This window comes from Diaporthe amygdali, assembly GCF_026229845.1.
Source record: "Diaporthe amygdali strain CAA958 chromosome Unknown NODE_12_length_1037015_cov_66_201586, whole genome shotgun sequence".
Classification (NCBI taxonomy): Eukaryota; Fungi; Ascomycota; class Sordariomycetes; order Diaporthales; family Diaporthaceae; genus Diaporthe; species Diaporthe amygdali.
The window spans coordinates 786,149-811,555 of NW_026517032.1; the positions used below are offsets into that span (position 1 = coordinate 786,149).

The 25,407-nt window shown below is 54.6% G+C and overlaps 7 protein-coding genes across 7 annotated transcripts; 6 read left to right on the forward strand and 1 right to left on the reverse strand.

Moving 5' to 3' along the window:
* Positions 1 to 3,508: 3,508 nt before the first annotated feature.
* J7T55_001953 (uncharacterized protein) lies at positions 3,509 to 5,210 on the forward strand (the record flags this gene model as incomplete). Its single annotated transcript, XM_053142869.1, has 2 exons — positions 3,509 to 4,274; positions 4,345 to 5,210. The coding sequence occupies 2 exons, from the start codon at positions 3,509 to 3,511 to the stop codon at positions 5,208 to 5,210; spliced, it is 1,632 nt and encodes a 543-aa protein (XP_052994405.1).
* A 3,245-nt stretch (positions 5,211 to 8,455) lies between these two features.
* J7T55_001954 (uncharacterized protein) lies at positions 8,456 to 9,481 on the forward strand (the record flags this gene model as incomplete). Its single annotated transcript, XM_053142870.1, has 1 exon — positions 8,456 to 9,481. The coding sequence occupies one exon, from the start codon at positions 8,456 to 8,458 to the stop codon at positions 9,479 to 9,481; it is 1,026 nt and encodes a 341-aa protein (XP_052994406.1).
* A 2,389-nt stretch (positions 9,482 to 11,870) lies between these two features.
* J7T55_001955 (endonuclease/Exonuclease/phosphatase) lies at positions 11,871 to 12,758 on the forward strand (the record flags this gene model as incomplete). Its single annotated transcript, XM_053142871.1, has 1 exon — positions 11,871 to 12,758. The coding sequence occupies one exon, from the start codon at positions 11,871 to 11,873 to the stop codon at positions 12,756 to 12,758; it is 888 nt and encodes a 295-aa protein (XP_052994407.1).
* Positions 12,759 to 13,998: 1,240 nt separating this feature from the next.
* J7T55_001956 (Arsenical-resistance protein Acr3) lies at positions 13,999 to 15,450 on the forward strand (the record flags this gene model as incomplete). Its single annotated transcript, XM_053142872.1, has 4 exons — positions 13,999 to 14,377; positions 14,443 to 14,585; positions 14,648 to 14,734; positions 14,794 to 15,450. The coding sequence occupies 4 exons, from the start codon at positions 13,999 to 14,001 to the stop codon at positions 15,448 to 15,450; spliced, it is 1,266 nt and encodes a 421-aa protein (XP_052994408.1).
* A 3,749-nt stretch (positions 15,451 to 19,199) lies between these two features.
* J7T55_001957 (uncharacterized protein) lies at positions 19,200 to 20,956 on the forward strand (the record flags this gene model as incomplete). The annotated part of the gene is made up of 2 exons (XM_053142873.1): positions 19,200 to 20,815; positions 20,890 to 20,956. 2 exons carry the CDS (start codon positions 19,200 to 19,202, stop codon positions 20,954 to 20,956), a joined length of 1,683 nt encoding a protein of 560 aa, XP_052994409.1.
* A 979-nt stretch (positions 20,957 to 21,935) lies between these two features.
* On the reverse strand, positions 21,936 to 22,418 carry J7T55_001958 (uncharacterized protein; the record flags this gene model as incomplete). Its single annotated transcript, XM_053142874.1, has 1 exon — positions 21,936 to 22,418. The coding sequence occupies one exon, from the start codon at positions 22,416 to 22,418 to the stop codon at positions 21,936 to 21,938; it is 483 nt and encodes a 160-aa protein (XP_052994410.1).
* Positions 22,419 to 23,595: 1,177 nt separating this feature from the next.
* Positions 23,596 to 24,888, forward strand: J7T55_001959 (endosomal spry domain; the record flags this gene model as incomplete). Its single annotated transcript, XM_053142875.1, has 1 exon — positions 23,596 to 24,888. The coding sequence occupies one exon, from the start codon at positions 23,596 to 23,598 to the stop codon at positions 24,886 to 24,888; it is 1,293 nt and encodes a 430-aa protein (XP_052994411.1).
* Between the last annotated feature and the right edge of the window lie 519 nt (positions 24,889 to 25,407).

Sequence of the window (25,407 nt, forward strand, 5' to 3'; positions counted from 1 at the left end):
AAGTGGACCGGCTCAGCAGGGCGTTATGACGTTGATGGTCGGCCCACTGAAATCGGGCTATGTATAGAAGGGGACGGGGGGAGTTGCACGAACCTAGAAGAGCCACATGCTGTCATAACGGGGCGGCAGAGCAACGGAGGCCACAACAGCAAAGAGCGAAAGGAAGGATAGGGTGGTGACAGCCTTGCATGTGAAGCTCTACGGAGTATTTAGACTACCGTGTACTCGGATCAAGCGTGTCTGTCTACCGCCTGGAAGCTCGAAAGGGAAGGGAATGGATCGACAGGCGGAAGAAAGCGTGGACAGGGTAAAGGCCCAACAAACAAAAGGATAGGTCGACTGGTTGCTGCGAAGTGGGCACAGTAAGTATGTAACAAGACGATAGTCGAGAATGACAGGCAGAGAGAGACCGGCGGCCAGACAGCCAGACCAGGCCTTGACAGCGCAGATCGCACTCGCAGCAGATCGAGGCCCCAACGAATTACTGAACGAACGAGCGAACTCTGTCCTCGGCTCACGGCAAGCGAATAGAGGCCATCTGACACGGTACGACGGACTCGAGGGAGGAGTATGTATGTACGAGTGCGGGTGCGTGTGAGAGGGAGTGTGCGCGTATGTACGTATGTGCGGTAGGAGGAGGAAGTCGGACGAAGTTGACTGGGTGCGATCGAGACCAGGCCTGACCAGACCAGGTACAGGACCAGGACAGCTGCAGCTGTAGCAACTGCAGGTTGGAGATGGAGGCCAGGCCCAAGGATGCTGGCAGGGCAGCGTCCCTCCAAAACAACATCAGAGGGAGCTTCGACCAATGACGTGGCGCGGTGCAGCATCAGACAGCAGCAAAATAAACAAATGGAGCCCGGGAGGCCCCTGCAAGACCCTACAGTAGCTCCAGCCAGAGATCCGATTCTGGGCCCTCTCAACTGCGAACTGGGCGCCCAAGCCAATGCCAAAGTTGGCCCCAGCTCCACTGCCAGCCTCCATTTTATTCTGCATCTCAGGCCAAGTTGCAGCAGCCCTGCCTAGCAAACCTTGTCTGGCCAGGGCACAACCCTGCTCGCCCTTCTGACGATGATCCCCCAAGCTCGCATAGCAAAGCTTGCTCGAACTGGGAAATGCCATCCAAATATCTATCACCAACTGCCTATTCTCCATCACCAGTCGAGTCCATCTTTCTCTCAACTGGTGCTGATTGCTGATGCGATGCTTCGTCCACCATAACCTGTTCTTGTGCACAGTAATACGAGATGAGCTGTCATATCCTCTCTCCGCTCCCTCACTCCCTCATGACCACCATTTTCTTCTCTCTCTCCTCATCCAGCTCCGCCTTTCCCCTCCCGGCAGTCCGAGGAGGATGAGGGCGTCTGTGGTTTCACAGCGTCCGCACAATGCGAAGCGGCCATTCCTCGTCGCAGGCTCTTCCATGCTCCAATAAAGCCAGCTCAGCCTGTTTCCAGCCAGCTGACCTTCTACCTGCTACTCTGCATGCCACGCTGCCTTGATATGCGAACAATGTTGTCAGGCCATCCGTCCATTTTGTTTGGTACGACCAGCATAAAGCCCCGACGCCCGCCCTCGACCTTGGACAAGCCATCCTCGTCGCCTACAAAAACCGGCCAGCCTCTCGCATTCGCCGCTATATTGTTTCGAACCCAGCAATACCATACCACAACACAGGTCTATTGTCGCCCGGGCACTGCCAACTCTGTCCGCCCTCATAAGCACAAAACTTGGTACAGTCTGCTGCTGCTATGGCCACCATCCCAATAACTGCAGACGATAAGCCCATTATCTGTCAGCATTGGCACACCTTGGCAACGAGCTGAAGCGCCTGCACCCTCTTTTTTCACCGGTCATATCTCGATCGCCTGCCACCATGCATTGCACTGCGTAAGCAGCATAAGGGCATCACGGCAACTTGCGCAGGCGTTGGTCGACGATCAGGGTTCGGAGGAGGTTATGAGATGCACACTATCACCTCCCCATCCGAGAGCTATACCCTTATAGCGATGCACCTAAGCATGCAGACAGCCACAAGTGAGCACTAAGAGGATGGCGTTCTGGTAATTATCTGCACCACTTCGCTTCCCAGCATTTGAGTGTTTATCCATGCCCCCTGATCCGAACTCACGATGTTGGGAGGAAATTGATCCCGTCTCAACAGGGGCAGATTCTCATGTGATATACTTTGGGGAGATAAGATAAGATGAGCCAAAGAGTAAGTGGGGCATGCTGCTGGTGGTAGAACTCTGTCGATTGTCAGAGTATGCTTAAACAATTAGGCGTCCTAACCCTTGCCCTCCTCTCCTCGCTGTGGTCCACCTTTCAGAGCCGCCTCTTTTTTCTTTCCCTTTTCGGCATCCAAGTACAAAATGACCTCAGTCGAGATATGAGGCTCCACCTGCTTTCTTGGTACGGGTCCGAGCCCACGGTCAACACAACCAACGAACAGCATAAGGGGGAAGGCACATACTCTTTTTCTATATTCCTACATGTAACCATTGATCGAGCCAACCGTTGCGGGCATGCGAAACACCAAAGGGCTGGGTCGACCAAGGCAGCAGGAAGCAGTGTCCCGACTGCGTATTCAACATTATAATTATGCTTAAAGTAGACAGTGTTTCGACTTCTGCGTAGGCGAACGGAACCTTAAATCCTCCAATTTACGGACGTACAGAAACGGAGACATCCGAGAATGAGTCCAAGGAAGCGTGGCGCATGATATCTCAGCGGTAGAATCTAAAGTGGTGGCTCTATTCAGACGTCACAACATCCTAGAATATTCTCAGCCGAAGGTATATATCCTTGACCCACCCCTATTAGGTCTTGGCCAGTCTTCTCCTTCTTTGTAGCCATCGCGGCCTCGATACGTCCGCCGGATTCACCTTCTGCTTCAAGACAGCCACATTGTTGAATGTAGTACCTTAAAAGAATATGGAAACCCTTCAGAAGTACATCTGCGTCTGCGATCTCCAACGCTGCTGTATTCATCCTAGTAATTGGTAGTGTTGAAGGCAGAACAACCACGTGTGTATCCTGCAAGCACGAGAAGCATGCTCTTCCATGTCACCTGACGATATAAAATATTAAAAGTATTCAAAGGTCGCATGACTATTGACTCGCTGCGAATGGGCCCCTCCCTCCTTTACAGACGAATTGCGCGGCCACATCCACTTCTACGTTCTCGATCAGCGCTCGGGGCTCCTTCTTTCGGAATACTCAATTCCGCAGTGTGTCAAAAAGGCTGGGTAAATACTCTTCCACAGAGGCAGTCCTCAAAATAGGGCCGCATCGCCCCAGAGCGGAAATTACAGGTGGGAATGGATCTCCCCTTTACGCGTATACAGAAGCAGATATCAACGATGAGGTCTCGAAAAGCCGAAGGCGATAAATAGGCGAGTCCCTCGCCGGCTTCATCGTGATGAAAGCCTTGTTGTAGCACTACCTGGGTACACCACACACTCTCGTGTCTTTCATTCATTCTTCCGAGTCTGGTCTTGGACATTCCATGGCCATGGCAGCCATTCTTTCACCATTCGCTCTTTTGGTGCTCGGTGCCGCCAGCGCCGTCACCGCCGCAAACTCGACCGCCTGCAAAGCCGACACGTTCGCGTCCCTAACGCTAGATAACGTCAACATCATCTCGCTCGATGTCGCCGCCCTCCGCAACCAGTCCCTGAGCTCGGACTCCTCCAGTGGCACCGGCGTCGGAGTCGGGATCATCTCGGCCGGGACGGGCGAGACGGTCACGGCCGTGGACCTCTGCAAGATCTCGATCCAGTACACCCACCCCGGACAGGGCGACACCGTCAACACCTGGGTCGGCCTGCCCCTCGACCCAGCGAACTGGAACTCCCGCTTCATGATGACCGGCGGCGGCGGCTGGACGGCCGGCAGCGACAGCTCGATCCTCTCCCCCGTTGCGTCCGGCTACACGAGCTCGTCCACCGACGGGGGCCACAACGCCACCACGACACAGGCGCAGTGGGGCCTCGTGAGCGAGGGCAACACCAACTGGCCCGCCCTGAACGACTTTGCTTCCGTGGCCCTCGACGAGGCGGCCAAGCTGGGAAAGGCTGCGACGAACCTGTACTATGGCAAGGACCCTATCTACTCGTACTGGAACGGGTGCTCAACTGGAGGCCGACAGGGACATATGATGGCACAGCGGTTCCCCGAGCCCTTTGACGGCATCCTGGCCTCGTGCTCGGCCTTCAACTGGCCAGAGCTCCAGGCGGCTTCGGGCTACGCGAGTTTCTTGGCTCAGTTGCTAGGTAAGATCTCCATTCGTGATCGTCGTCCAGGAATAAAAGAGAAACAATAACTAACCAGCGATATGCATAGACGTTGTGCCTCCTCAGTGTGTCCTCGATGCCTTCTCTAACGCCGCCCTCGACGCCTGCGACGAGCTGGACGGAGTGAAGGATAGCATCATCGCCCTACCCGGCTCATGCAACTTCAACGCGTCAGATATTGTCGGCCAGGAGGTGACCTGCACCAACCCCAACGGCACCGTCACCATTACGGACAAAATGGCGCAGTTCGTGCATGGCTTCTGGAACGGGCCGCGCACCGGGTCGGGCGACTTCTTCTGGTACGGGTTCGGCTACGAGGGCCCGTTCACGAGCGTGTTCGTGCCCAACTGCACGACGGTGGACGACTGCACGTACACGCCCTTCTCGGCCGCCAACGACTGGTACGGCGCGTTCCTGGAGCGCAACTCGACGTGGAGCCTCGAGACGGCCGGGCTGACGCAGGAGCGCTTCGACAAGCTGAACCGCATGGCCGTGGACCAGTACACGTCGACGATCGGGACCAGCAACGTCGACCTCACGGACCTCAAGGCCCGGGGGACCAAGATGATCACGTGGCACGGCACGCACGACGGCCTCATCCCCTACAACGGCACCGTCGACTACTACGACCGCGTCATGGCCTGGGATCCGGACGTCCAGGACTACTACCGCTTCTTCCTCGCCCCGGGCGTCGGCCACTGCCGCGGCGGGCCCGGCTTCGACCCCAACAGCGAGGTGCTCAACGCGCTGATCTCGTGGGTCGAGAACGGCACCGCGCCTGAGTTCCTGCCCGGCACTGGGCCCGCGACCAAGAACGTCACTGACACCCGCACCGTCAACCTGTGCTTGTACCCAAAGGTGCTGACATCTGTCGGCACCGACCCCGATGATGCTGCCTCATTTGAGTGTGTCTAGGTAGCTAGCATTACGTAGTTCATATTTTCCGATCTCTCCGTATTGTGGGAGGCTCTCAAATATATGTATATATGAAGTTGCTATTGTACGCAAGTGGTACCTGCTCGTCCCGTTAGTAATTCGATGTGATTGATGACAGAAATAGACATCTTGTCATAATAATTTCTGCACATGTCAGTCCCTCAACCCTTCCCTTTGTCCATTAGGCCGACTCATCACCATTTCGCCGAGTTCTGTCCTTTTACCCAGTGGCGCCTTTATTGGGCGGCTCCGCGAAGCAGGAAAAAATAAAATGATTAAATACTAATCATGTCGCACACCTCGGACAAAACCTGGGATGTTGTTGGCTTGCAAGGCGGTGTGACAGATCCGTCAATGGAACCAGTCTCGTTGCACAGCACCCGCGGCCGCGCTTGGAGGCTCATCTGCTGACCGTAGCACAAGATGACGGGAGGATGCGCCAATGCATCCAGAACGTGTCGAGGAGAACGTGTGTGTGTTGCGCTGTGCTGACGGCAGCACGAAGTTGGAACCGGGACCCTTGACAAAAAGTAAGCTGTGTAGGGCAGCCGGTCGGCCTCGACCGCCAAGCCCGAAGATAATAGGCGAGCAGTGTGGTAACGGGCCGGCTGGGTATGAATAATTACCGACATTTAAGGATAATCTCCGATGAGGTCGGGAAATATTCAAGTGCGATGCGACCTCAAGTGTGTTCGAACTCGGCCATGGCCGCTGACTCTGGGCTTGCATGTCTGATAGTCTGTTTACTATAGACTGACTATTAGGTCTGCCTGCTCCACTGTCTTGAGCCTCGAGAGCCTCGCCTGCCGAAGTGGGTCGCCGCCGGACCGGATCGGCGATCAATGGCGGGACCCCGGGGCAGTGGAGCGAATTTGGACATCTCCCGAGGTCCAAATGCGTGCGTCTCATTCTGGCAATTCCACTTCTCATGCACCCCGCGAAGATCAAGACCAAGCAGCGTTTCCCCCACGAACGATGACGCGGGCGTCTTGGGATAATTATTCATAACCTCGTTAACCGCCAGGCCTTTGGTTCGGCTTTCCCTTTCGAGCAAGGCGGATGAGGCTCATCGAGTCGAACGGGAGGCGTTCTTGCGGCCACGACCATCACAGGATGCAGTCTTATGCACTTCGTACCTGCTTCTGAGGCTCAACGCAACCGAGTATGACTCGCCAGCGTGAATGAATGAGCCAGGCAGGGCAGGCCGGCAGGCAGGACAGATTATCACTGCTGGACTTATTACACGCCAAAACGCCACCCTGCGTTAGTGCTTGGAGGGATTCGAGTCCTACCATCTTGTCTGCCTGTACGCATGCACGCAATTGTCCTCACACCGAGACTCGGCAGGCAGACAAAAGCAAGATGACACAGCAGCATGGTGAAGAGTCACTCGAGGCCAGCGAGGCCAGCGAGGCCAGCTGCCCTCTCCGCGCCACCCAGACGCATAATGCAGGTACGATTCCCGCAGAACCCTGCCGATCTGGCCGGTGAGTCCAATGGGCAGCTGGACAGGAAAAGTGTCTCTTGGGGCCAGCCCAAAGCTTCGCAGGTTCGCAGTTCGCATGTTCGCAAGCTGCATTTTGACACCCGCACTGTGACGATTGGTGGCCGAAGTGTGCAACCTTGAGTCAGAATACGACGCCGCGCGCAGACGGCTTGCGCGGAAACAAGAGATAAAAGACGCCCTAGGGTGCTGTCGGGTGCTAGGTGATGGTGTGCTGCCTGGTCATGTGGTGTTGTGGTTAGTGAGAGGGCGATGATCATCGGCCTGCCTGCTTTGCCTGCTTTGCCTGCCGGGCGAGCCAAAGCGAACAGAACAGGGAACGCCACGGCTGCACACACGGGCGTGGGATGGTGTGCTGCTGCTGCTGTACGACGATAGAGCTCTTCTGTCTCACATCATCCATCACACAGCTGCACCTGCACCGGCAAAGTACTCACCTCTCGCTCGTTTCAAGGGCAAAGCCTATCATGGGGTTTTGTCATACGCGCAATTGGCGAGGCCTCTTCCGTCCCCGTCTCCACCCAAGTGTCGCACCCGGTGCTTATCAAGCCATCAGATAAACCTGCCCCATCGTGTCTCGTCACCATCACTCTTCCATCATCATCCGTCCACTCGGCCTAAATTCTGGAGGAATTAATTGACAAGGTCCGCGCCATGCTGCGTACACAGTAGTAGTCTTATATCCGTCGCTGCCCAGGTGGAGCACACCCCACGACGCAGGAAGCCGTTTTGGGCCGACTCGTCCTTCATGCGCCTCCTTCAATCTGGCAGACTACTGTCTCACGCTCTCGGGCGGCGCACCCCCAACCGTGATGATTTCACCCACAATTCCCACGGCAGGCGCAGCTGCACGTCGAGGTGATTCATCTCGAGCCTCTCATTGGCGAGGCACACGTGGGAGGCCCAGCCCGCCCCGCAAAAAGATTTGAGACCTCCGGGCCAGCTGAGTTCGCCAGCCGGCTTTGGAATGTGAATTGCAATCTACGGCTGGCCGGTGACCACCACTCTCTCGCTTCCCAGCCGTCTCTCCCAGGGTCCCAGCCCTCGCAGCCCTCGCAGCCATGCCAAAGGCTTCCGCTTTGGGAAGGGTGGTGACTTCACACTAATCAACTGAATCAGCACTGTGTCTCTTGGCTGAGCTCCACTTATTGCTACCTACCCTGCCTACCTGCACTACACTACCTGGCTTGCTCTAAGTCCTACTGATGCCTGTGATGAGACTTGGTGGGTGTGGGTGGTGTGCGCGTTCGTGTGGCTCAAGTATCAACCCCAAGCATCTTTGTATATATTCCCGTGCAGTCCCCCGTCCAAATCCACCTTTTCCTTCTTGTATATCTCTCTGCCTTTTACGTTTCCTCAGACTTGGCAAACACAGGACATCTTTCATCCTGTTTCAGCTATTCGAGGGGAGGAAAGGTATACCTCATCGCATCTGACTGCTCACGGTCTCTTCTGACAAGTCAAGTGAGCCGGCGAGGCCGGCGGTAAATGTCCGCGTTCTTTACGGACGGTTGGCATTTTGCCTTTTTTATTCCCTTTAACCCTTATTCGCCTTTTGAAGTTGCCTTGTCATACTGGTTGCCTGTAGGCGGCACAAAGTGACACGTCAAGCCCACCAAGTCACAGTATTTCATCTATGACTGTTCACACACAAGAACGGTCTTCCTCAACACCTTTATCAAGTGTCCACTTCCCACGGATCACTTCACAAACCACCACCATGCCAGCAACTGCAAGGATGGCTTTCCGCACCTCGCGGCGAGACTCTTGGCCACCGACCACGATGCGTCTGCATCCGAGCATCGAGGCCGAGGACACAGCCATGGATATTGATTCCAACCAGGATGAATTATCCCTCGAAGATGACGACCCTATCAACTACTTCCTCACACCCACTCCCCTACTAGATGACGGTGACACGGATGACGACACGGACTCCATGGACCTGGAGATGGAAATGTTCGATGCCGGCATCGAAGACCCTCACCACCCCCAGCCGACCATCAGGAGCATCAGCCCGTCCGACCTGACAGGGCCCAGCCGGCCACCAACCTCGCTGCCCAAGATGCTCCCTCTGCCCATCCGATCCCCGACACCGCCCAAGGCGAGGTCCAACTCGCTGTCGCCGCCTTCAAGGAACTCCCCAGAGGCCCTGACTCCTAACACGGAGCACGACGACGATGACGATGACGAGGACTATGTCCGCTTCACGCCCCACGGCACGCTCGCCCCCTTCAATCTCCACCACAACTTCGGGAGCTCCAAGTCCAAGGGCGCCAGCCGCAAGGCTGCGGCCGCCGCCAAGTCCAGGGCGCAGAGGGCACTGGACAAGAACGACAGGGTGGGCATGATGATGGCACACGGTCCCACGACATCGACCGACAACCTCCTCCTCCCGCCCGGCGCCTTCCACGTCGGCCGACCGCCCACCGCGCCCACCACCCGGGGCAGGTCGCTGACCTCGCCCGGGCGGCGGCCCCGCCTGGTCCAGCGCCCACGCAGCTGGTCCGGCCCCTCGCACGCCGGACACTTTGGCGGCGGCGAGAACCGCCTGTCGCCGCGGGCGTGGCGCGAGCCCAGCCCGGACGTCTGGTCGATCGAGGAGGAGCCCGAGGCCGAGATGCTGAGCGAGTTTGGCGAGGGGAGCGTCGAGGTCGACACGCTCGGCCAGACAACGGAGTTGAGCTCTGGTGGTGACAAGGCTAAGAAGGTGCGCTTTGCGTTGGCTGTCACAGACATCCCTTGAGCTACACGTTGGCGACGACGGCGCGCCACCGTCTTTGCATCTCTGTTTGTAGGAATACGTTTGACACGGGGGTACACAATGGACTCACGTCTTTTGCATTTGGGCCGGTGCTTGAAGGGCTTTCATGGGTTGGTTTCTCATTGGTGATTCGGGTCTTGCATTTTCAGACACGGTTGGAGGGCCCGGGTCGCGGACGGTCGACATTTTTCCTATCGTCATCTCTTTGGAGGACGCATTATCGGGGGAGCATGGTCTCATTTGTTGGTGGCATACATTTTCCTTTCGTCTTACAACTGCATCGCTAGATTGATTGCTCACGCAACATATCGAGGAGGAAGTCAAATGGTAGTAATATTCTCGCAAATAATTTTACAACATCTTTGCCGCGTTCAGGCACCTAACTCGCGGCCTCTTCTTACTTGCAACGTCTACAGTCCAGTCCTTAATCTGCTTGCCGTGTCGTTCTCGCTCGACTTTGTTGCTGTTCCATGCACCAGGTAGTCCACTGCTGTAAATTTGGACCCCTTTTCCAAATCTCCGCCAAAATCTCCACCCCAAGATTGTTGCGAAGTCCCATGGTCATACACTCTCTTCCCTTACATCTCACATGTCTCAGCCCTAGGAGTGGCAGTGGTTACCGCCATTTCTCATCATGAAGACTTTAGTATATCCCTCGATGATCCTTAGATATAAAGCTTTTCCCCAAAAGGGAAAGGGAGCCGCCTCAAATCAGCTCACTAACTCAGCTGACCGCTACCACCTTACCTGTTAGCCTCTATCCATTTCCTACCCTGCATCCTGCAGGCCTTTCCAGATTGGCACTGACTGGCATCCCCAACGCCAGAAGTTTCGACACACACATCAAGCAAGTCTGGCCTTAAGGAGCTAGCCAAGGTAGATAGTGCTGACCCTTTCTCGCCAAGCTCAGCCTCCTCCACCGCGCCTGTGACTATGGGGTGCAGGATCTCACGCACCCCGGTCCGATAACCTCATGAAGCACGCCACAAAGTTTTGGACAGATATTGATTGCCAGAGCTAATTTGAAATGTTATTTTCATAAGACGCTTTTGTGGGATTAAATAGTTGCCTGCTAATCCGCCGTATTCATCGTCACCTTACTGGTTCTCTACTCAGCTTACTGACATGTGACTTTCTCAGCATGCGCTCCTCCCGCATTGTCACAATCCTCCCCCCCCCCCCAAACCTTCATCCCGGCCCGAGTTGGCGACCCTGGTCGTATAACTACCAATCCATGCTCAGAGGGTCTAGGTGCATCCAATTTCCTCTGTAGCCAACTGCTCGAGGCCACCCCATGAGATGATTACAAATGACACGGATACCTGAGTAGGTACCTTACCGGCTAGGCGCTCATATCAAACAAGTGTGCCCAAAAATACTTCCAAAGCACTTTGACTTGGAATTCCTCGTGCGGCTGTTTATATCAGGTTTGAGTCACTGGCCAATTCGGCTTGTGCCGCCATCGCACAGGACACACATTCTTGGGCGCTGCCGATTGCTGCATGTTGTTTTAGAGGTAGGCTTGAAGATGCTTTTACTCGATAGACGCTCCTCCCTCATAGCTGCGTGTAGGTGGCTGCTTCCTAATATATTGTTTTTGCTTTTCATTCACATTGCAAGCCATAATCAATAAGTATTACCAAAGACAGCCATAGGTGACCGGGCGACCCGTCATACTAGTTGCTCGACGGTCCAATGGGCACTCTTCGTGAGCGAGCTTTGCGCTTCCGCGGTGAAGATGGGTGCATTGTCAAATACAACCGAAATTTTCTCGACTTCTATGTGCTGTTTGATCAGAATCTCTACTTTATGTTGAACCATGTGCTTCTCGTACAAGGAATAGGTATGGTTTGCCGCATGGAGTTTGGTAATGTTGGCACATTACATAAGCCGTTGCCCGGCCCCCTCATTATGCTGATCTGTGAGCTCAGGCACAGCTTCAAACGTGGCTCAGACCACGCGGCAAGAGTTGACAATACAGTTTGTTTTCTTCCACTTCTTCATTATCAATTGAACTCACAAGATACAAGGCAAGAAAACTGAAGTCAGTGGAAGGAAAAAGCTCACTAAGCGTGTACGTGTATGTCCAGATGCCCGGTAACATGAGACCCCTCCTGAAGTCATCAGCCATTGTCGTGATGAGACTTCTACGGCGGAAATGTTCTGAAAAGTTGTTCACTGTGTCTCGAACATCTCATACTGATTTCGGACTTGGATTTGGACTTGAAAGGAAAGACACTAATTTTCTCAGAACAGCCAAAAGACAACTGTCCGCAAAATCGAATTGGACCACCAAAAAGTCGAAAGGCTCGCTTGGAGAGTGGCACTGGATTCCAAGGTTACCATATAGTCGCGGAGATTAATCTTCACAATGGGCGTGCACGACCTAGAGAAAACAATTCCACTCCGGATCATCACTTTCAACGTCCGCTACGCCACCACATCCCCGACCCCCCACGAGGAACTCTGGAAGGTTCGGCGCCCTAAACTCGGCACGCAGCTCCGGTTTAACACTGTCGGTCGTTCCGCATTCATTTCCTTCCAGGAGGCCCTGGCCAACCAGGTTGAAGACATCCAGGAAGAGTTGGGGTCCACCTGGGCGCATATCGGAGTTGGGCGAGATGACGGCAAGTCTGCGGGAGAGTTCTCGCCTGTCTTCTACCAAATCGACACCTGGAAGTGTGAACGCAGCCAGACATACTGGCTCAGCCCAACTCCAGAGGAGCCATCGACTGGTTGGGACGCAGTTCTTCCTCGGATCGTGACCATGGGACAGTTTGAGCACAGGGAGAATGGTGCCAGGGTCGTGGTACTTAGCACTCACTTCGACCACATCGGACTCAAAGCACGGGAAGAGAGTGCGAAGCTGATCCTGAAGCTGACCGACTCGTGGGTAGGTGAGTTCAACAAGTCAGGCAAGGGAAAACCTCCGGTATATCTCGGAGGTGATTTCAACAGCACGCCTGAAGACAAGGCATACCAGACCATGACTGCACCAGGGACCGGGATGACGGACATATCGACGACAGTTCCGGAGGACAGGCGGTATGGGAACGTGTTGACGTACACATCATTCAATGAGCCGGACCAGTCACCCTCGAGGATCGACTTCCTCTTCGTCAAAGATACGTCAGACATCAACTTCCTCACGTTCGGGGTCTTGGCCAATCGTTTCGATGATGGTGTGTTTATCTCGGATCACCGCGCAGTGGTGGCTGACATGGAGATCCCGGTGAAGGGACAACGGCCGTCTATGTGAGCATCTTCACGAAGCTATCTTTGATAGGTGTCACGACTCGTGTGGACCTAATGGGTTGTAAGCATGTGAGCCAGACAAGCACAAATCTTTTTTCCCAGGGCTCTCCGAGGTGACATATTCAGTTGGTAATCACACCCCAACACAGTGATCGCGGCGACGTGACCAGAACGAATTGAAGTCCACATACTAAATCGTGCGGGTCTTTTCCAAACATCGTAATTATCACTCCGTGCCCAGGGAAGAAATTCAGACTGTATCCAGGACTTCAACACACCAAACTCGCACAGCTTGCGTTTTGATTCAAGTAACCAAGCACTCAATCCGAAATGTAACTCACCTGACGGGGTCATATTCGTCCATACGACAGATGTACTCTTTGTCAAGCCTCTCAACCCTTGACTCCACCAAACAAGATGACACTGCTCATTTCTTTATGCTTTTGCAAGGTGCCGCGTTTGGGTTTTGGGGAGGCGGGTATGCTGTGTGCCAAGGGGCTCCTGTCGTATCCATAGTGCGTGTGGTGAGTTGCAGATCAAGAACTTGAGGTCCTGCATTGCCGCATTACACTTGACTTTCTCCTGTTAGTTTTACAATTGTAATAGTGGCTACTTTGTCGGTTATTGCAAGAAAATGTAGTTGAAATGCCCACGTGCTCCAATTGATTCCAGTTCGAATATACTGAATGTGATCTGTCATGTGCAATGGCAGGAATCACCAGTCCTGCGTACTTATCATCACGAGCAGGCGGGATACACCTAGATAGTGGATCTTGGATCCATCTAGCTTTATTCGCGGTTTCTGAGCGATTTGCCGTTCCCAGATGATTAGCTCCCTCACAAGTCCCGAATAGGCAATTGTCTGGTATGTCACCGTCCACTTTGACATGGGTCGGTCGGAGGAAAAGTTCATTCATATCATGAAATCACCAAGCTTCGACGTCCTTCCTTGTCTCCTATCGTGTTAGTCAGAGCATCGGCTGTAAAGGGCAGTATGTCATTGTCCTGTTTGGGGTTGGTTCATCTGCTCTGGTCAAGGTTTGAAAGCATCCCGATGCGCATATTGAGCCTATTAGGAACACATAACAATATGGATATTAAACAATACTTGCATACATATGTAGCTCTTCTAGTTCTCTACTACAAATGTTTCTCTTCAAGCCCTGAGAAGCAGCAAATCACCAATTGAGACGATTCCACTCCAACTTTTCCATTTCAGGGCAAACATTCCTCACTTAGACAAAATGCTCAACGCACGAGAGCTTCATGCGCCATGTCCTACAGGGTCTGGTGCAATTACGGTTGCCGATGAAACACAACCGATCGAGAACCGAGACAACCCCAATCTACTTGACAAGCCCAAAGGGCAGAGTAAATCTGATGATATCGAACGAGGCATCACACAGGCAGGGAACGGAAAAGAACAGGTCGACGATCCTGCCACGTCAAAACCATGGGCAGAGAACAGCGGTTCTGCTTTCAAGGCTCTGGGCTGGCTTGACAGGCTGCTGGCCCTTTGGATATTTCTTGCCATGGCTTTCGGCATCATTCTGGGCAACTTCGTCCCGAACATTGGTCCGGCTCTGCAGAAGGGAAAATTCAACAATGTGTCCGTTCCAATTGGTGAGTGCTCCAGAATCGGTGCAATGAAGGGACAAGTATAGAAGTGTCTTCTGACTGCCCTCTAGCCATCGGTCTACTCGTCATGATGTACCCAATCCTATGCAAAGTGCGTTACGAGTCGTTGCACCGTGTTCTCGCGCACCGCGAAATCTGGAAGCAAATTGCCTTTAGTGTATTCGTCAATTGGATTGTGGCCCCGTTCCTTATGGTGCGTAGTTCTATCTTCCTGTTTGTCGTTACGTATACGACAGCTAATCACACATCCGTCAGCTTGGTCTGGCTTGGGCTTTCCTTCCAGACGAGGACGGATTGCGAGAGGGTCTCATCCTCGTCGGACTTGCAAGATGCATCGCTATGGTACGTATAGCACACCTACTACTATTATTCTTCCCCTATAATAACCCAATATTGTCAAGGTCTTGATATGGAACGGACTGGCTGGCGGCGATTCAGAATACTGCGCTATTCTTGTGGCGATCAACTCGTTCCTTCAAATGGTCCTCTACGCTCCAATGGCTGTCTTCTTCCTAAGCATAATCAGTGGAGGGTCTGCAGCCCAGGGCATATCTTACACAACAGTCGCCACGAGCATTGCCGTCTTCCTAGGCATCCCCCTCGGCGCTGCAATCATGACCCGTTTCCTCGTCCGCAGGCTCGGCAGCTCGCGGTGGTACAACGAGGTGTTCATGCATTTTTTGTCTCCGTGGTCACTCATCGGTCTCCTATACACCATCCTCGTCCTATTTGCTTCTCAAGGCCGCCAGGTCGTACAGCAGATCGTATCGGTGGTCCGCGTTGCTGCGCCACTCATCGTCTACTTCGTCATCATCTTCTTCTTGACTCTCTGGCTATCGCGCCGCATCGGCTTCGCCTACTCGCTCTCGGCGACACAGAGCTTTACAGCCGCTAGCAACAATTTTGAGCTGGCCATTGCCATTGCGGTCGCGGCCTTTGGGCCGGATAGCCAGCAGGCGCTTGCTTCGAGTGTGGGACCACTGATCGAGGTCCCTATGCTGATCACACTTGTATATCTGGTCCGATTGGTATCGAGAAAGTGGCAATTCAGGGCGTAAAGGATGGGCTGAAGGAAGTAGGCGAAGACAAGAAAGAAGAGAAAGCAGATATCTTACACATGCTCGAACCACTTAGAACCATGTCGCTTTTGTATGACGATATGCCTCTCTTGATATATTCGCAGCGCAAGAAGGGTTTGGACTGTTTAATCAAGGATGAGCACTCGATGCTCATGTCCAGATGCGGGCCTACCGCCTGGCTTTAAATTCGATCACCGAGAGATCTGTGCATTTGCTGTTCTTCTTTGGTACCTTAAAACACACAAAAACTTTTCTCCGGGCTCAAAGCCCCGCTGGGCATGTTACGGCGCATCTGCTCGAGAAGTACATCGCCTCGTCTCTTCACACAACAAAACCATGTCTTCATATTGTAATATGTACCCAGAGGAGCACTCTGGTCAAAATGGAAATCGGTGTGGCAATAGGTCAAGACCTATAAGCGACCTGAACACATTTCGAGACTCTGGCCTCAAGGTGGTCTCTGCGACATATCTATGTCGCCATCGACTTAGCGCGGGCTCAAAAGTAGTTGCCCGAGTGATGACCAAGGTAGCGGCGCAGGGAACGGTTCCCATGGAGAAAGGGCGGTGTGGAGCTTGGAGCGACAGTAGTGCTCCTGTTGAACGCAAACCATCATCTCGCCTGCATCAAATTCATTCAGATCTACTCACGACCGACCAGTCACCTCTCATCACCACGGCCACTTCACTTGGGGAAAAGGCCGCGGCTCAACTGCTTGCTAGTGTCCACTGCGATGCGACTGCTTGCACGAATGAACAGCCAAGGACAGCAAGCGGGGGGCATCGTACGTTCTGCGAGCTTGTCTTGGGATTTTGAGCCTCATTCGCACCCATAGTCAAGGATGAGAACAGGCCCGCCCCGGTCACGGCCCGGAGACGCCGGGCGTGTCGTGGTCTGACAGCAGTATCAGGACGGCAAACTGCATCTGTGGGGTTTGTTCCGATCAGACGACCTGGGGAAACACGGTGGACTGACCAGGCCTGTGAAGACCGACAACGTGTTTCTCCATGTCGTCACCGGTGTCGTGAAGGTGTGCACCTAACGTGCTGCTATTGGAGCTCCGAACCGTTCTCCCGGGCCAGCCAGCAGACCAAGTTCGGCCCCTATCCGGAAGGGACAACAATCGACCCTGGGGGTTGCAGGTTGCATTCATGCATTGTCTGCAGGGAGGTCGGGCCAGTGAACCCTCAGAAGCTGAGCCACCTTCTGACTTGCAGTCGAGGTTGCACCCAACCACGGCGACAGGACGAGATAGAGCTGCCGGATGCGTCGTTGTGGAGGCTGTGGGACGCGGGGGTTTGCATTGGATCGGGCCCGTGATAGGAGACACAGGTACGGCCGCTGGTGCAGCATGTGCAGCATATTGTAAGCTGCACATGATTCGCGAGCTTCTCCATTGTGAGATGCGGCAGGTCGAGCTATCGATGGGGCCGTCTCTCTGTGCAATCGCGCATCCTTGGTTTGCCATCCCAAAGCTCACGTTTGGCGGACAATAACACAGACTGCCAGTCATGAGTGAGCGGAGGAAAGCCTGTATAGAGCAACTTACAATTGCAACAAGCCGAACTCCTTCATGTTTGTGGTAAAAACAGGGCCCAAGTGCCGAAGTTGCTGATGGGTCGGGGCAAATGCTCAAAAGTCAGCATGTGTTCGCCACGGATCTGGAAGAAGATAGCATAGTCAATTGCTGACATAGAATCGCTCATTATTGGTGCCGCTGCCAGGATCGGCGAGAAGTCTATCGCGAAGTCGGCGAAGTAAGACTGCAGCGACTTGCTGCGAAACCTTGTCTTTCTCACCTTCCGATATGAGCCGTAGCAAGACATGCTGAATTATCTGCCAGACTAGCACTCGCACGACTGATGCAGTTGCTCAAGAGTGCGAACCGTGGGCGTTCGTTGGCCAAGGAGTCATCCTGCACGAGGTTGCATGAGGTGCGAAATTTCTGCATCGTGGTGGAACGGCTCCAATGGCAGTGTTGCTGCATGCTGCAGGGCGGCGTCATTTGACATGGGCAGGATTGTTCGTGTCTTCTTCTGGCCACGGTCTTGATCCAGCCCACGGAGTTTTTGTTGAGCCGCATCTTCAGGCCCGACTTTTGCCGCTGCCACCTAGAGAATGGCGAGGGACGAGAGGCACTGAGAGGTCTAGGCCAACGCCCACTGAGAATAGGGTAGGATGGGATTTTGGACGCCGGTCTGTCCTCTGCCACCCATTCACGCGTCGTCCTCGGCACGGCCCAATGGCTTCCACAGCTGAGTGTCTCCTCAATTTGTTGGTGTTTTATTTGACGCCGGGCTTGTGTGCTTTATTTCTGGCTGTTCTGTTGGCTGTATGAACGCCATTTATGCCCACACCACCAACATGCTCTCATCAGATCTCGAAGCATCCTCTCATGGCTGGAAAAACATCGACATGTCGGCATGTTCTGGCTCCACTGAGTGGGCAGGGCCGGAAGACCAACGAGCACGAGCCGGGAAGCAGGCAGGCCTAAGGTTGGGGCCTGACGATAAGCAGCTGCGCGAAGGTGCATCTGTACGTGCATCGAAGACGTCCTCCTCATGATCCTGTGACTGAGAACCCGGGGATCCTCGTTGTTTCCGGGCTCCACATCCCGGACATCTGGATCTTGGTCCATCATGCCTGTAGCCTAGAGCAGGGGCAGGGTTTGTCAGGACAGCCCCATCGCAGCCCCAGAGCCAGCCTTGGAGAAGGTCCGTAGCATGTGCAAGAGGAACGGACCACGATGGACGAGGTGTTCGCGACATTCAGGTTGTGTCATGCAGTGGCGTGTTGTCAGCATTTGCCATCAACAAAATGAGGACGGGAGGGTGCACCACAGGCACAGGGCAGTCAAGTCTAATAAAATCTTGTAGGAGGGGAGGGTCAGAGAGAGAGAAACACTTCAGTAAGGGCTGCACCAAGCTTCTGGCAGAAGTGTGGCATCGCGCCTTGCCGCATCTGAGCATCTGGCACCCGGCCAACCGTTCCCGCCCTCTACTGTAGGTCTCACGTCGCACCCCTTCCATTCGTTCTCCTTCAGCCCTGAGATTCTGCTCTGGAAGGGAGGGGTGTGTGTGTGTTGTGTTGTAGTGGTGGTGACGGGGGTTTACCAAGAATTCCAAAAGGCACACCCGCTGCTCATCACGGCCCACACCCGCCGCCCACTTTGACTCGCCTTGTTTCCCCACCATGTCCTCCACGACATGCACTTCTTACCCCTGCCATTTTTCATCTCCCACACCCTCCCCAGAAAAAGAGACAGACGGACGGACACAGTGAGCGTTGCATTGAGCGCACAATAAAACTCGCCAGTAGCCGCCCCCGGTCTTTTCCACCCGACATCTTTTTTTATATTTCCCAGACAGTCCCGTTGTGACTCTATTGCCTGCGTGTTCATCATATGCCATCTACCATCTCCTCGCCATTTCCGTCGTTCAAGCCTGAGCATCCATTACCTTCGAGCAATCTGCGAGCTCTTTACCACGGTTCCCACTCGGCTCCACTCGGATGAGTCGACCGTCTTTGGCTCGTTGTCCCGACCCGACTTGGCCTAACGATTACTCACACCAGAGCCGCACTGCCCCAGCGATTGAGCCACCACTACCGAGACAAGCAGTCAACATCAACAAACCAAGTGCGGTCAGGCCTGTCCCAATCCGAGATACATCCATGACTCGACAAGTGATATCTTGATCGAACTATTCAGGCACAACCCGTCACCGACCATGGCTACCAGGGCATACATGGAGGAGGCTGATGACGATGGGAACCCTATCGACGACACGAGGACATATGTCTCCACAGCACCGCCTAACATGAAAGAGGCAGCCAACGTCTCACGGACAAGGAATCACACGCTGACCAGGGGGACGTCGTCGTCGCCAAACCCCACCCACGTTCACACCGACTCCGAGTCTACTACCCAACCTAACAGCCCGCTCAGGAGGGAATCCAGGAAGCCCAAGACAAAGCCTCGGGACAAGGACAGGCCATCGAGCAAGAAAACGGTCACACATGCTCCTGTCAGGCCCAGTGCGAAGTCGTCCAAGACTCTCCCCAACCTTCACACATCTGCAACGAGAAGGTCACAGGAGCAGTCCACCTTCTACGGCATCAGTCCCACTGCTACCAGTCCAATCCTTACTGCTGCCGCCACTTCGTCGCGTCCGAGGGCATACACTGCGAACCAACGGCCGTCCAGTTACTACGGCGCACCGTCCAAGCCACCGCAGTCGAACGCAAGGTACTGGCAACAACCTCATCCCGCCCTGGGTACATCCTTTCCACCTCAGGCGCCTTACCCGCCACCAAGTGCTCCTCAGTACCATTCTCCCTTTGCACCGCCACCACCACAGCAGTTTACTCAAGCACCAGTAGACTATCTCAATAGCCAGGATCCCTTGGCAGCCCGATTCGGTTATGACCCGCTTCGCCCGCGGTCAGCCATGGGCCGCCATATCATCGATTACAACCCAGAGTATGATGACCAGGAACATGGCGGCGCTCTTGTACGCAGGCCGTCTCTAACCAGGAGGAGGTCTACGAGGCAGGATGCAGATCGCGTTCGTATGCCTCCCCCGGCGCGGCCCAGTACAATGCGCCCACAGGCATCGTCAGCTTACGCACCGCCGGCTCCAAAACGGCGGTCGATTGCATCCGTTGGATCACTGTACGACGATGAGTCCCTCGACGGGGATGATTCTCTCTACAGTGGTGTATCGCCACTTGAGCGATATCCTCATCCAGTCCGTCGTCCAAGCATCGACTCCACAGTTTATGACATAGGACATGGCTACGCCGAGGTAGCTGGCAGGCGGAGTCGACGAAACTCCCAATACGGAGCACGCAGGCAGTCGACGGATCTGGAAATCGAGGACAAGTACAAGTCGGCAATGCAGTACCAGGAGGATGTGGACGGGCCAACGAACATCCTGACAGCCGACTCCCTGCGTAAAATCAACAAAACTCCAAGCAGGAGCACCAAAAGCTCAGGCAGCAGGGGGGAGAGCGGCTACGGGCGCTCCGCAGCCACGAGGAACAGCATGGACAACGATGACATGACCATCTTCGTCAAGGGCATGGGTTCCCTGACCATAGGCAACGCCCAGCTGGACATCAAGGACGGGGCCGAGATCGCCATCCGCACAAATGGCAGCGACAGGAACTCGCGAGGCGGGAGCGAAAACGCTTCCACGGCCTATGCCGATGACACTCGCACGGCGAGGTTCGAGCGACCCCAGGGGCGCGTCCGAACAGGCTCCCGGGCAGGATCGCACTCGCGCGGCTTTGCGCATCACGGCCCACCGCCTCCTCCACCCCAGACGGACTACTACGGGAATCCGTACATGCCCATGCCGATACCACACGCGCCGTACTCTCCCTACCCTTACCAGATTTGATGGTGCACATGAGCAGCGAAGACGCTTGTGACGCACATGATGAGAACGATGATGACGACGATGACGACGACGATGATGATTAAATATTGATGACGAACATTTGAGCGAGGCATATCTTTTCCCCTTTCCTTCTTTCTCCTTATTGCGGAATTTACTGCCATGTTGATGATTCGAGTTGGATTGGATGATCTAAGCGAGCGACATTGTCTGACGTTTGTTATATGAGCTACGATATTGTGGATACATTTTCTTCGGCCCTGGCCGACTGGTGTCGGTGGACGGCGCCGCCGGGTTACTTCCTCTTGGTACAGCGAATCGTTTCTGTGTGCCTGGGAAAGCGCAAAATGGCTGCTGAGCAGAGATACCCTTCCCGTCTTGTCATACATCCGCTTTTAGCCCTTGTATTCCTGGACCTTACTTTTTCTTCGCTACTTTTGTGTTCTGTGCACTGGACGTGTATCCTCGAGAGTCATGTGGCGACGACGCGCTGTCAGAGCTGGCTTGTGTATGTACGATGGAGGCACTGAAAGTGGGCTTTCCTTTTCGCGCTGGCAGGGATTTGGCGCAGGGAAGACAGAGACTACCTCCACTGGTTACCTGTTCGATGTTTGCAGTGCTATATCATCAAAGGTCTATTTTTCTCGTATATATTACACTACTTCTAAGGATTTCTTGAATGCTGTCAAACCTGGTCTGGCACAGTCCGAGTCTGCGGTGATGTTATAGGTCGTCTTTCCGGATCAGGGTGAGTTCCAGCACAGGCGCGGACATGGATTCTGAGATATTTTGGGACCTACGGATATCCGTGCCGTCTGCTATAAGCAGGCCAAGGAAAGGAATAATACCTGGAACAGAGGGCATTTCCGGAATCGTTATGGCGGAGGCCGCAGGATCGAGGCAGTCCGGCCGTACTCCTGACGTGTGTTACGATATATCTTCGTATGCTATACACCATTACAACTAGCCATCTACCAATGTTCGCAACCAAATGCTCCCATTTAGATGCTCAACGAATCCACACGCAGATTGAGAACATTCATGCACAAGTGTTAGACTGACTGGTCACGGATATCTGTCTCCGTCTCCCCGTGTAGCCGTGGCCGCACCTCCGTCTCTGCCGCGGACCCACCGATGTCGTGCATCTCTGCCTCTCTGCCCCACGATGGAGGTAACCCGAAACAAGCAGGTCGTGTTTCTAACAGCATCCCTGAGCTCGAGGTTTCGTCCAGAGTTGCAAGAGTGGTGGGAATGCATGCGGTATGCTTTTCTCGTCACCAGCCGAGGCTCGTCAACTGCTCCACCACCTGCGAGATGTGATGGCTTGCCGATCTGGGTAGTCGTCTCCCAGCTGTCCGGAGAGTGGTGCGGATCCCAGTGTTGGGCTGGGCTGGGCTGGGCTGATGAGTTGGGACGAGCCGGCGGAACTCCGCTGGTTCCCCGGATACTTGGGTCAACACCGAGCTCCCTACCTGGCATAGGCTTTAATGCTGTTGGGTCCTCGGCAGCCACGAGGGCTGCTTGACACAGGCCTGAAACAGGCGGCATCTTGCCTCGTGTTGGCAGTAGACGCGGTTGTTGGTAAGATCTGATTTGATTGACTGATCTTTGGGCATGTGTGTGTCGTACGGAATGACAGCTCGGTACAACAGGTACTTACATGTGGCAGCATTGTGTCGAGTGATCCTGGATGGTACCTGAGCCATTTATGTGAAAATGCCCCATGCCACATGTTCGCAGCTCACTCGGCGCCTCTGGGGAGTGCGTGAGCCAATAACGGCTCTGTGAGAGTCTGGGCTGACTGACTGACTCTGTACCCAACTGAAGCTGTCTCTCTGGCAGCAGTGTCATCTCTTGTTACTCATGTCACGTCTCGAGTCTCGCAGGGTTAGGTGGTTGAGTGATTGATAACGAGACACCCTCTGACTGATGGGCGTTGAGCTCCGAGCTTCGACCTCTTTGAGTCGAGCTGGTGGTTCGGGACGGCCCCCCTTTCCGAGCTGTCAGGATGAGAAACGTGGGGGCCAAATGGATAAATGGATATGCCAGTCTAGTGTGGTAGGTGGTAGTCAAGTCAGTGCGTGTTGTCTCGCCAATACCCGAGGCGATGACGTCGGTTGTTGACATCAAGCATCAACACCAACGACCAGGCACACACCCCAGGATCATGGTGGATGATGGATGCAGCAGGATCATAACCAGGCTGCAGTGGAGGAATTTCATCAGCAAGGCTGTACAACAATGTAAATAACTAAGCTGTGCTGTGTTCCTGGTTCTTGGTTGGAAGGAGTGTTGCTGTGGGCAGGGTGCAGGGGGGGCCTGTCCCAACCACCGCTTTTCCCCAGCCATCGCGTTTCCACAGGAACAAAACCACCAGCCCACAGCAACCAAGTCTCACACGCTGCACCGCGCTGCACCTTTCGAGATTGCTTGCCCTCTGTCATCGTCCATCTACACCCTATCTATCTATCAGTCGATCAATTCATTCATCGACGACCCACGAATCCGTCTGTCACGGAAATAAACACTCAAGTCACGAAATACGCCAAAGCAGCATCAGTAGCAGAGGCACATCCTCTGGCTGTGCTGATAGACTCTGCACGCCATCTGACCTTGGCTGGTCTACCAGCTAATACCAGCCAGAGTCCAGAGTCCATTCATATGTCAACATTTCCATTCCACTCCTAAATTCCAGTGAAGCGGGCCGGCTTCCACCAGAGACAACATGGCGCCAGCATTTGGTGCCTACGCCCGCTCACTCCTGAGCCACGCTTTCTCTACCAGCCTCGAGGCCCGCAACCCAGATGAGTCCCATGATGGCGTCTCAAGTCTCGGGCCCCTCGCTGCACGATCCCTCCTCCTCGCTCGCGATGATGCACCTGCTCGGCCGGACCCCGAGTCCGGCATCATCCACCCTCAGGATTTCAACAACAAGTTTCTATTTGTTCTCTTCGGCCTGCTAGGCGCTGCCTTCATCATTGTGGGCATCTGGTTCTTCTTCTGGGCCAGGAATGGCGGCTTCTACTTCAAGGAGGATGATTGGGACGACTACAAGTCTACTGTCCTGCGCCGCAAGGGCCCGAACGGCACTACCCTGTCGGGGGCCACCACCGCGACCGATCTTGGCGGCGGCAGTGTTTATAAAGACATTGACGACGGTAGCACCGAGGACGCCACTACTGTCGTCAGCGCCACGACCGGTATTACTGGCATTACTGGCGGCGTGAGCGATTACGCCGGGCGGGAGAAGAGGCGCAAGAAGCGCGAGCAAAAGGAGCGTGACAGGGAGCGCAGGCGTGAAGAGAAGCGCCGCGAGAAGGAAGAGCTGAAGCGCAGTAAGGAGCGCAAGCGCGCGCGTAAGATCGCTGAGGAGGGTGGAGTCATCGACGAGGATGCCGAGGCCGAGGCTGAACAGTACCTGCGCAACTACCGACATGAGAAGCCAGCACGTGTTGGCGGCATCAACAAAGAGAGCGACTCCAGCCAGTGGGACGGCTCAACGAACCCGACCGAGTCCTCCCGGGGCGGGTACACGGAGAGCACAGTCACCTCGGAGCTCATGAACGACCACGACCGCACCCCCGAGAAGCCTAAGAAGTCCAGCGGCATCCGCAAGGTCTACTCGACGGCCGACAAGCGTGATTCGCGCGAGACTGAGCGCATCCGGGCCGAGGCCAAGAAGCTTCAGGAGAGAGGCCGCGCCGCAGCCTCCTCTGCGGCAGGCGCGTCCTCATCTCACAGGCGCAATTTCTCCTGGCAGCAGAACAACCGCGTCGATGAGGGTACCCCCATGGCGCCGAGCACCTACGGCGGCAGCGACGAGGTCGAGACTAGGATCCCCGGCAGCTGGACCGAGAGCGAGGTCGGCAGCGAGGTCGGCACCAAGTCCTACCGCCACGTCATCCCCGGCCTGTCTGACTCTGGTGCCGGGTCCTCCGTTGGAGGCACGGACGTGAGGGACTATGCCGAGGAGAAGAGGAAGAGGAGAGGCGGTGCTGGTTACAGACGGGAGAGGTAGGCACTCTCGCTGTTGCGGTACGTCTTGGGTGCCCCTGCAGAGCCGCCTGGCCCGCAGCAGAGCAGTGACGAGATACCACAGGGTGGGGAGGTTGCTGTGACGGATACGAATTAAATTTTACGAAAGAACGCGCGAAGGGCTCTGCCATGCATGTCTGTTCTTCGAGCACATGGTGGATAGATCGGTATGCGTGACGAGAGCAAATGATATGGAAGAAGACAGGGTCGGCAAGGGTTTTATGAGGGATTGGTACATCTCCTTTGTGTCGTCGGGCGAATCAACCTGACTTGGTCATAACGACCTTCATGGCGTTTGTTCACTGGGAGAATCGAGCAGCATTGTCAACATAATGTAAACAATCAAAAGAATAAGACCGACTTCTAATCTCCCTGATCAAATTTTACCCTTCGTAGGGTACCCGCTCGCGACTTTTACAGCCTCCTACACTGTCTTGCCGTGGTAGCTGTTCGAACAAGAAGAATGAGAGTTTTGGATGCAAATCTATTTGGCCTGCCTGCC